The sequence below is a fragment of the Arachis stenosperma genome, chromosome 6 (assembly GCF_014773155.1).
Source record: "Arachis stenosperma cultivar V10309 chromosome 6, arast.V10309.gnm1.PFL2, whole genome shotgun sequence".
NCBI classification, from domain to species: Eukaryota; Viridiplantae; Streptophyta; class Magnoliopsida; order Fabales; family Fabaceae; genus Arachis; species Arachis stenosperma.
Window position 1 is genome coordinate 2,636,943 of NC_080382.1, and position 12,147 is coordinate 2,649,089.

The 12,147-nt window shown below is 37.5% G+C and overlaps 1 protein-coding gene across 1 annotated transcript; it reads left to right on the forward strand.

Moving 5' to 3' along the window:
* The first annotated feature begins 327 nt into the window (after positions 1-327).
* On the forward strand, positions 328-3,106 carry LOC130933467 (transcription factor MTB1-like). The gene has a single exon (XM_057863096.1). The coding sequence runs from the start codon at positions 815-817 to the stop codon at positions 2,810-2,812; it is 1,998 nt and encodes a 665-aa protein (XP_057719079.1). The 5' UTR covers positions 328-814; the 3' UTR covers positions 2,813-3,106.
* Positions 3,107-12,147: the final 9,041 nt, after the last annotated feature.

The window sequence follows — 12,147 nt, forward strand, 5'->3', positions numbered from 1 at the left end:
GCACAGGACTTGCGTGCGAGTTATTGTTTGTGGCCACTATTAAGCACGAGCATCGTGAACTTGGTATACAATAATATTATTATAATACTCTCCTTTTGTTTGTATAATTAAATCGGTGACAGATAAGTAATTTGTGTTTTTAAAAAATGAAATCTGGTGTTTTGTGTTGAGCAGAATAATAGCAATAGTCCAAGAAAAAAGCATATGATAATTGTTGCCGACTAAACTCTAATTTTAAAGTATAATAACACAAAATAACTATAGTTAAAGTCTGAACCATAGTTTGACCCAACCATGGTTTAGGCATTTGCAGTTAGAAGTTAGGGAGCGTAACGCGTAGGGTTCATTCCTTTCTCTTTCTCTTCCTCTTCCTCTTCCTCTTCCCATTCCTTCTTTCTTCAATCTTCAATTCTCTCACACTGACCCTTCCTTTCACTCTGCCTTTCTTTCTTCTTCGTTCTCATTCGCACAAAACACAGAACTCAATATTGGTGTTGGTTTCCTTGCACTTTCTCTTTTACTCTGAAATGTCCATGTCCATATCCGTGTTCCCATGTCACCCGGTAACTCTCTCTTGTGTTCCCCTTCCACCAGCTTCTTCTTAGATTTATAATTTGGGCAGAGCTGAAACTGCTCCGAGATCTGAGAGCTGAAAACCGTATTCATGAGATGGAAGCAGAAAGAAAACCGGATTTATCTGATTGGATGGGTGTGTAGAGGCCGGGGCTGGATCCAGGGATTTTGAGGATTAATATCAGATTTCGTTTTTAGGGATTTATCATTTTATTATTATTTTTGAAGAACAGCGAAGAACATGGAGGTGGGGATGGGGCGCGTGGTGTGGGACGACGACGATAAAGCCACGGTTGCGGCGGTTTTGGGAGCACGCGCTTTGGATTTCTTGGTGACAAACGCGGTATCCAATGAGAACCTGTTAGTGGCAGTTGGGAGCGACGAGACTCTCCAGAACAAGCTTTCCGATCTGGTGGACCGTCCCAACCTCTCGAATTTCAGTTGGAACTACGCCATTTTCTGGCAGTTATCTCAGTCCAAATCCGGCGACTGGGTTCTCGGATGGGGCGACGGTTCCTGCAGGGAGCCCAACGATGCCGAAGAAGGCGGCGGAGGTGGTGTTAGGGGAGGGATTCTGAGTCTCCGAATCGACGACGAGATGCAGCAGAGGATGAGGAAGAGGGTTTTGCAGAAGCTACACACTACGTTCGGTGGCTCCGACGAGGACAATTACGCTTTTGGCCTCGACCGCGTGACGGACACGGAGATGTTCTTTCTTGCTTCCATGTACTTCTCGTTCCCCCGCGGCCACGGTGGCCCAGGTAAGTGCTTTGCGTCCGGGAAGCACCTGTGGCTCTCGGACGCCATGAAATCCAACTCTGATTACTGCGTGCGCTCTTTCTTGGCTAAAAACGCTGGCTTTCAGACTATTATTTTGGTTCCTACCGATTTGGGAGTGTTGGAGTTGGGTTCAGTGAGGACTCTGCCGGAGAATTTTGAGCTCTTGCAGGCCATCAAATCGGTGTTTTCGTCTCAGGCTACAACCACCTACCCCATGGCTAATAGTAAGCCTCTTATGCCATTGACGGTGATGAGTGAAAAGAGGGATGAGAATAATAATGCTCTTTTTCCTGGTTTGGCAATCGGGGACCATACTCACCAGAACAATAACAAGGTTGTTGAGGGAGTGCCAAAGGTTTTTGGAAGCGCTGTGAATTCTGGTAGGTCCCATTTCAGGGAGAAGCTTGCTGTTAGGAAGATGGAGGAGAGGCCTTGGGTACCCCACCACCAACCCAATGGGAATAATAATGCCAATGCCAATGCCAATGCCATTAACTTCCCCAATGGTCCTCCTCGCAATTGTCTTCATCACGGGTCTGCTTGGGTTGGTGGAGCAGCAGCAGTAGGAGGAGGGAATAATAATAGTAGTAACTGTAATAATCATACTCAAGGTGGTGTGAGGCAGGCTGCTGCTGGTGGCGCTGCTGAGATTTTCGCTCCTAGGTCGTCCGCGAGCAATGTGTCTGCCGAGTTGGCCAATGGTGGTGTGAGGCCGCAGGATTTTAGGATTAGCAGCTATCAACCCCAAAGGCAGGTGCAAATGCAGATTGATTTCTCCGGAGCCACTTCCAGACCTTCTGTGAGGCCTGTGGTTGCTGATTCGGAGCTTTCTGATGTTGAGGCCTCGTGCAAGGAGGAGCAGCCAAGCATGGCTGACGAGAGAAGGCCCAGGAAGCGGGGAAGGAAGCCTGCTAATGGTAGGGAGGAACCCCTCAATCACGTGGAAGCTGAGAGGCAGAGGCGCGAGAAGCTCAACCAGAGGTTCTATGCGCTGCGGTCTGTGGTGCCCAATATATCCAAGATGGACAAGGCGTCATTGCTTGGTGACGCCATTGCCTACATCAATGAGCTCCAAGCGAAGCTCAAGATGATGGAATCTGAGAGGGAGAGACATGGAGGAAGCACTTCTTTTAGGGAGCCGGAGGCAATGCAAAGAGCAGCAGAAAATCACCATGGTGGTGGAAATGCTGATGTGGATATTGAAGCAGCACAGGATGAGGTGATTGTTAGGGTGAGTTGCCCTCTTGATTCTCATCCGGTTTCAAGAGTGATCCAAACATTCAAAGACGCACAAATCAATGTTATTGATTCAAAACTCGCAGCTGCAAATGACACCATATTTCACACCTTTGTAATTAAGTCCCAACAAGGATGTGAACAGCTCACAAAGGACATGTTGATTGCAGCACTCTCCCCAGAATCCAATTCTTTACAGCAATTGTCATCTGTTGGTGGGTAGCGCAGAGGATCAAGAGAGTTGCAATTAACATAGTTTATAGGCAATGATTCATAGTCTAAAGAGCTTCCTCAGAAATTTTGTTATACTGTTGGGGGATCTAAAAAGAGAAGCATTTGGAACTAGGGTAGTAGAATAATAGTTCCTATTAACTGTGTAGGACAACCAATTTATTAATGTTTGTTTATAGTATACACAGTTTATCATAAGTATTATTCCTGCAATTGTCAAATTATTTTTGGTTTCTGGTTGTCTAGTTTAATGATCATAGGGTTTATTTTTTCTGTCTTCTTTTTCCTTATATCCCATATGCCTTCTCAGATCTCAAGTTCCTATTCTTTCTTTCTTGTATTCTATCATCTTCTGTGCATAAGAGCAAAGTAGACAAGTAGTGATTAGTTATGTTTTTGTCACCTATAGAGAGAATCCTGTCTATAAAAATTTTTATATTGCAATTAAAAGTTGTAGCATTATTAATTTATTATTATATTATTACCTTGGTTTTAATGTTTAGGCCTTACGAAACATTGCAGTATATATAGTCTTGCTCTTTAATTTTGTTGGACCTGGATGCTCCGTACTATGATTTGTTACGTTTATATACATTTTTGCCTTGGATATGGTATTCTCATTTAATAACTATGATTATCCAACCAACAAAGAAGCTAAAATGTTTTTTATTTCCTTGTGGACATGTATAATTCTTGTAATAATGCTATCAGCTACTCTTCATACTCATTTCAATAGTTCTTTATGGTTAAAAGGGAATAGCTTCATCTCATGTTGTCTTCATTTTATCCCCCTAAAAAAACCCACAACTTGTCCATAGTTTTTCTACTTAATAGGCCTGGCAGCATGGATCCTATCCGTGGGTACCCAATCCGGTCGGATAGGGTTGCCAACCCGATCCGCTGCGGGTAGGGTGCGGGTTGAGTTTCAATCCTACCCGTCCTACTCACACCCTCCATAATATGTGTTATATATGTTTAAAAATGTTATATATGGGAGTTGAACCAAGGACCTTAAGCATGTGCAAAAGATTTTTAACCACTAAACCAAGGATACTTGTGTTATTTATGAGATATTTGTATCATTATAATATTTTTTTTGTCAACCCGCAGGTTGAGCGCGAGTAGGATTAGGGTTGGGTATTTCTCAACCCGCGGATAGGGTAGGGTTGAGTGTTAGTCAAAAACTCAACCCGCGGGTAGGGTTAGGGTTGGGTTCAAACCCTACCCTACCCTACCCATTGCCACTCCTACTACTTAATTGTAAAAGGAATGAAAAAAGGAAAAAGAAAATGACGGGTGTTGCATTTTGTTTCGCTAGTCTAGAAGTCAAAATATGGCAACACTCTTGTGCACAGAACATCCTTGTTTTTATCGCATCAACTAAATAGAGGAGCCGTAAAAGGATTTTCATACTGTAGTACTAGTACCGCTACTAACATTTTTTATTTTTGCATTATGTTTACTATATCTTGGGAACCATAGGAGATCATATCATCCATGCACATTACACAAACTCAAATTGTTTTTGAGCATAGACATTAAAATTATATAATGTTGGATATTAGAGGGTGTTCAAGAACCTCTTTCCAAACCCAAAACAAGTTAGTCAAATTCAAATTTGTCATTTTTATCTTGTGTAGCTTTTGAGTCAGATTTGAATCAAATTTCAATAGACTTGGTCCATTTCAAAGTGAAATTTTACAACTAAATATATACTTTACAATGATTTGTTACGTTTATATTCTATTATATTATTTTTGTTTTAAAATAATTTATTTTAGTATGAATATTATAACATTTAAAAATTATATATAGTAATTATACATGGAGTTAATTCGATTTAACTTAATGTAAGAATTAGATTCGAATTTTTAAAATAAATTTAATAAAATATTAAAATCTGGTCTAAATCTAATCAAACTCGATCTCTCGGATACACCCTCTTGAATAGAGTTTGAATTCAAAGAAATCAAACGCAAAAATATACAAACTGAAATGGCAACAAAATGTTTGAGTGGTCCTGCAGCATACGCGTCATATTCCATTCCATTTTGAATTTTTGATTTGTGAATTGTGTAAAACGTAAAACGTAAAACGTTCACGTGCCGAGGTCCTTTCAACTAATGACCTCCTGCAATGACAACAATCATGTGGTGCATGTGTTTCCTTTTAAAAGTGATTGAAGCTTGGACTTTGCAAAAAGAATATGAAACAATGTTGGGAATGAAAGGCGTGACAAGAAAACCCATGTAGTCGTTAATGGGAGGCAGGGAGCAGGTAACAATAATTTTTTACACGAGATCAATACTGAACCCTCTTTCATTTTACAATTTATAATATCCTTTCTTTTTTCTCGAGGAAAAGAAAAATACTTTTGTTTTAAGTGATTACTTAGTGCATGAACCATCAATGTAAAATACACATTCATTAAATTCGCATTGACAGTCTTGGTGGTTATTACATGCATGAAACTGCTTTGCTCCATTGTAATTAAGTGGTGTCTATGAGTAATAATGAGTTAGGTGTGCTAACCAGTAAAATACGTACTATATATATATGGGAAAATTATTGCATTTAATTTTGTTTGCGGAATTTGGTAGACGAGTTAAATTAAAAAGAAAAGTATAGGTAAATAATAAAAATACTAAATAATGTGAACAATGGATATATTGGCTGTTCAATTCAATATGTATGTAGATGAATATGTTGGTTATTTTTAATTAGATGGTTATTTTTTTTTATTCAATTTACTCATGCACAGTTAACAATGGCTGAATGTTCAATTCACTAGGTGTGCAGATGGTTATTTTAATGTTAAAGTTTAGGAGGTAATTTGAGGGTGGAGTATTTTTTTATTTTATTTGATCAATTCTAAAGTTCATTGTTCATATTATTTATAAAAGTTATTATCTATCTAACAAAATCGAATTAAAAATGAACGATAGAATGAAGTTATTTTGTGCACTTTGTTAGTCAAATCGGTGGGAAAATTGTAAATTTTATATGGAACAAATAAAAAAATTTTAATGCTATTTAAATCATAAAGCTCTTCCACATAGTAAATTAATCTTTTAGATTGATGATAGGCTCTCGCGTAAACTTAAACATGTAACTTATTATTGGTAAAAAAAAAAAAGGAATTTTTTTATATAAGGCATTTTGACTGTCAATGATTTTAACTACAAAAGCAATAATTTTGACTATAAGAAGTGAAAACGAACAAGTTAAAAGTTAAAGAAAGATGATATAAAGAACATCGAAATCGACAGGTAGTTAGTGCTTTTCCTTGAGCATCAAAGCTTATTGCTCGACCTTCAAATTAAGTGGAGAACATGGGTGCGAAATTTGAGGAGCAAGTTGAAGAAAACGTGGGACTTGAATATCAAGGAAGACGTGGATGTCAAAATTTAGGGGTCAAGATTTTTTATGGTCAAGGCAAGGTCATGATTGAGAAAAAGAAGGAAGTAAGATAGTGGACAATATGCTCCATGACAAGGCCATCGCCATGACCTATAATAAATAGTAGAAACTCAAAAGAATTTTGAAGCTTCTTAAAAAATACTAGATCATCATAGATAAGTCTCTGCCAAAATTTTCAGTCCCAACGACGCAACGGAAGACGATGGAGCATAGGTGTGTGTGAGTATTGGAAGTCCACTTTTATTTTCTTTTTCCATTTCTTTTTATTTATTTGATTTATACATTTTATCTTTTACTTCTGTTCTTCAAGCATGTTGCTTTCTGTCAATGACAATTTTAAAGCTTCATCCGTTTATTTGCAATTCTTTAACATTTACCACAATTCGAGCATGTCATATATTTTGACACAAACGCTAGATAATTCCTGGGTCGAGCTCACTCTATTTCAGAGGAGTCATATTTGCTTCCCGATACTTGAGATCTTGATACAAGCTTGATTCGACACCCTATCGAGGTTACAAAAAATTAAGTGAAACAAATTGGCGCACCCAGTGAAACACTGGGTTAAGTAACATGTTAAAATTTGTATGCAATTACACAGTAGCAATTTAATAATGACCGATAAAGCCTCTACTTCGACGGATACATCGAATAATAATGCTGGTGAAAATACAAGAGGCCCAGAGATAGAAACTAGCCCATCAAGTCGACTGACGCACCTTGTTATCATAGAGGGAGTTCCTTCGACTGTACCCAGTATGTGGCCTCCGTATGGAGTATGGTCTCCATACGGATTGCCTCCAAATTAACCAACATGGGATATATAGGAGGTACAACCACGACAAGGAACAACCCTTTGTATAATCCTACACCTTATATAAGATATTCTCTAATAGGTATGCCATTCAATCATAATCCTAATATGACAAATTATAATGCTTATCAATATTTGATGAATAATCTCCCATATTTAGGGTCAATACCTATGTCCTTGCAACCTAATATAGCAGTGCCAAATGTTGTTTCGATACAAGGTATAGGGACAACCCCAGTATAGTTTCCAGTTGATGGAGGACATGCTTCCATATTTTCAGAGATGTCGAGACAAGTTTCTGTCAGAATAATGTCCCCTAACATGGTCAAATCTTTGGCTGTGTTTAGACAATAAATTGAGGATAGTCATCATAATTTGGTCAATATGCTTATACAGCAGATGACTACAGTTTTAAATCCTATGATGGAAAATAATAATGAAAGGATAGAGCAGATAGCTCGATGTGTCGATGACATTGCAGAAGCAGTCAATCGACTGTTTATACTACCGATAGGTAGAATGTAGGGTAATAATCCTTCCCTAATGTTAAATAGAGGAGATGATCCAAATAAGATTTTGAATGAGGCTAAAGCAAACAATACTGCTCAAGCTTATAGTTAGATAACCCAAGCTGTTGAACAAATTTTAAATCGAGTGGGGTTAAATATCGGGGTGACAAATCAACCCTATTTCATATCTTCTTTTCCAGATCATGTCTTGCAAGACGAACTTTCCATGAGATTCAAAACTCTCAAATCCCTCGTTAAGTTTGTAGGTGAAAGCGAAGAGTCGACGATCGCGCATATAACTTGCTATACAGTCGAAATCGGTGAGTTAGTTAGTAATGAATATTTGAAAATGAGATATTTTTTCTTTTCTTTGACAAAGAATGCATACACATGGTTTTCAAATTTGCAACTTAACTCAATTCATAGCTGGGTTCAGTTAGAAAAAAGTTTTCATGATCAATTCTTAAGAGGTGAGATGAAAGTAACTTTGTCTGATTTATTCACGGTGAGAAGGAAAAAAATCCGAGTTGAATGACGACTGTTTGATTCGATTCAAGAGTATGAGAAACAAGTGTTTCACTCCTATTGCTGAACCTGAAGTAGTCAAAATGGCCATCAATGGTCTCTACTTCAATATTCAAAAGAAGTTAATGAACTAGAAATTTTTCGATTTGGCTCAGTTAGCTGATAAAGTTCAACAAATTGAAAAGCTGAATAAAGAAAAAGAAGAACTTGAGTCGAGTAAAAGAAAACATTTCTTTAACAAAAAGATAAATTATGTCGACTGTATTAATGAAGAAGAGTCGAACAATGAGTCTGTCTTTATTGCATAATTAAAAGATAGACCCCATATGTGTATCGATCTCTTAATCTAGCAAAAGACAAAACTCCTTTGATAGGAGGAAGAAACTACTCTTTCAACTTGATAAAAGCTGAACAAATTTTTGACATGTTATAGAAAGGTAAACAGCTTGTACTCCTTGAAGGGAAACGAATGCCATCTATTTTTGAAATTAGAAATAAAGAGTTTTGTAAATTTTATCAAGCCTCTGGGCATTATTCTGATAATTGTGTTCATTTCAGGGACTTGGTATAGAAGGCAATTGATGATGGTCGACTAAAGTTCGCAAAAAAATCTGAGATAAAAGTGGATTCTAATCCTTTCCAGGTCACGTCAAACTTTGCAAAAATAGAGGAATTGACTTTCTTGATTAACATGGCCTCTGTCGAGCTTGCTGGGAAAAATGGTCAGTTCGAACTCGACATGTTCGAAACAGAAAGGCCCATTTATCCAAAGGTAGGAGAGGACCTGTTGGATTTTTTGCTAAGGCAAAGAGAAGATGAAGAAAATATTGCTATTTGTGCATCGATGCAGTGCTTTGTCGGACACCTCAGCTGCTAAGGTCTTTTACTCATACAAAAAGAGTCAAGATTGTGTTTCTCAAGAGAAGTTGAGGCAAGCTCGACTGAAACAAGGAAGTAAGGGTCAAGACCTTGTAATTGTCCCTGTTAAGCAGTAGATGCGTACAGTTGTCATAGTCAATAAGAACCCCGTGGAGTGTTGAGTCGAACAATAAATGGGTGCAGTACAATGCTCCAAACTACTTAAGGAACTACAACCTTAACGTTACTAGAGGAGGTTTTGAAAATTGGGCTAGATACCAGAAAAGAGGCACTCTTAACGAAGGGGAAGCAAAAGAGATGGTGGTTGGGCCAGGTCTCGACGCAACCTTCCGGACAGAACTCCCTTCATTACAATAGCTATAGCTCAAGTACGAGGGACTTATGTCGACATATAAGGTCCATATCCCGAGTTGGGTAAAGACAATAGATCACCCAATAAGGAAGAACAAACGGAGGATAAAATGTAAGACCCAAAAATTTTGAAAAATCTTATTATGAGCTAATTTCAATTTATTCATTAAAAAATTTATTTTCATAAACTATTTTATTAAAAGTAATTAAATTAAGTTCTAATAATTAAAATAGAAATTTTACTTAATTTTTTAATTATTGGATAATTTTCTATATTTAAACTATAAAGCTTAGTAGTTATAAAAGAATAAGAATTTTATATGACTTAGTTTAAATAAGGTTTAATTACTCTGTTGGTCCCTATAGTTTCACCAAATTTTTAATTAGGTCCCTATACTTTTTTTTCTTTCAATGAGATCCCTACACTACTTTTAATTTTGTAATTACATCTTTTTCATGTTAAAAATATTAAAATTAACATAATATTTTTACCAAAATACATGCGGTCAAAGATTTTATTAAGTTTTAAATTATAAATACCTTCAATTTGCGAAGAAATATTCAATTAACTCTAATATTTTTTACACTAAGAAGGGATTAATTACAAAATTAAAATAGTGTAAAGACTCAATTGAAAGAAAAAAAAAAGTATAGGGACCAATTAAAAATTTAATGAAACTATAGGGACCAACAGAGTAATTATACCTTTAAATAATTGAGATTGAATTTAATATTTTAAATTTTATAAGCAAAGAAAATTAATTATATTATTTCTAATTTTGAATTAGAATACTTGATTAAATGCCAATTAACAAATTAATAATTAAATAGTATTTTTAAAATAATTTTAAAGATTAAATTAAATTTTAAATTAATACAACATATCTTAATTTGATTAAAACTACTAAAGCCAAATATTCCCAAATTAAATCCAAACCCTAACTTTAACTAAATTAAACCCTACCCCCTAACCTAACCCTAACCACCATTCAACCCCCCAAAATCCTCAACCATTCATCGAAAAGAAAGAAAGAAAGAAAGAAAGGGAGGAAGAAAGAAAGAAAGGGGGAATGAACGAAAAAGAGTGGGAGATTCGAGAGAGCAAGGGGGAACGAGAAGAAGGAGAGGGAAGAAAGGAAGGAGCTGGCCGGTGCTGCTAGGTCCGCCGCCACCGTCGCGCACTGCTGTCGTTGTGGAACAAACGCCGTCGAACGCAAGTCTAGAGGGGAGAGAGAGAGAGAGAGAGAAGAGAGAGAAGAGAGAGAGAGAGAGAGAGAGAGAGAGAGAGAGAGGCCATCGCAAAGGTCAGAACTGAGACGAGAGAGCGAGCCATGAAGGAGGATGGAACCGCATGTCGCTGCTATGCCCAGTCGCCGTCCGTGAAGCCATCGTCTTTGCTGAAGCTATGGGTCGCTGTCAGCTTCGCGCCGAGCTCTCATGGGTGTTGCTGTTGAACTTGCAGGTGAGAGAAAGGGAGTTCGTGGGTGAGAGAGGAAGGTGTTTCGCCGCTGTTTGTCGTTGCTCAACCACCGCTGTGCCTTGTCGTCATCGTCAAAGGTGCCACTGTCGTCTATTGAAGGCGTTCAGGTCACTGCCAGAACTCTTGCCGTTGCCGCCGCTGTTTTGGTGAGCTTTACCCCCATTTCTGATTTCTCTATGTTTGCTTAAGTTGTTCCGTTGCTGTTGTGAAGGTCGTCGTTAAAGTGTTTATATTGAATAAAGTTATTACCTTGAGTTACTCAGCTGCCGCTGTCATTGAAGGTAGTTGCTGGAGCTACCGCTGATTCTGTTCGAAGGAATAAAAGTTGCTGCGACGTCGTCCCACTTCATTTCTCGTGGTGAGACTAATTGGTTTCATTCCTACTTACCGCAACATTTTTATTAACAATTATATTCTAATTTCATTTAATATCCATTTCGCATTAATCCCAATTTACAATAGATAATTCACCGTTGCTGTGAACCTTGATTGTCATTGTTGATATGGCCTGGGGATCAATCAGGTTGGTGCCGCGAGTTAAGAATAGAAAGGGGACTCTTGACACGTTAACCTTTACGGGGGTTCGACTTTGTGGTAGGGTTTTTCTTAAAATTTATTTATATTACAGAATTTTTGTAAATAGATATTGATGTAAAAAATATATTTTTGTGATTATGTTTGTCTTACAAATATGGTTGTTTGCTAAACTGAATTACTGATTACTTGAGTGGTGTGCGATTGTTGATCAGAAATTGGATGGTTTGTAAAGTTATATAGTTGGTTATTTTGAAAAGTAGTTTTTTCTTGGTTTTAGAGTTAATTTGATAATGTAAATGAGTTGACTTTGGAAATGATTTGAGATATGAAATTGAATTGATTTTTGGAAGCGATTTGATTTTGAATTACTTTGATTTTGTAAATGATTTAATATTGGAGCTGGTTTGTAGAGCTCCTCCCCTCAACCTAGGAGGTTTAGAAACTCATACTGATAGAAAATAAAATGTGGAATTCAAAAATATGACATAAAATTCTGAACAAGGGTGATCCTTGTCCTTTAAATACTAAACTAATGATTAAGGATTACATAAAAAGGGTAAAACAGTCTTTTAGTGCAAAAATTCACTTCTGGGACTTACTTGGTGAGTGTTTGGGCTGAGCTTAATTTAGATCCACGTGCTAGGAGGCTCCTTGGGTGTTGAACTCCTGCTTGGGGATCTTTTGTAGGTGTTGGACGCTGGTCTCCTCCTTGTGGGCGTTGGACGCCAGAATAGGGCAGGAGGCTGGCGTTGAACGCCAGTTTTGGGCCTTCAATTATGAAGTAAAGTATAAACTATTATACATTTCTGGAA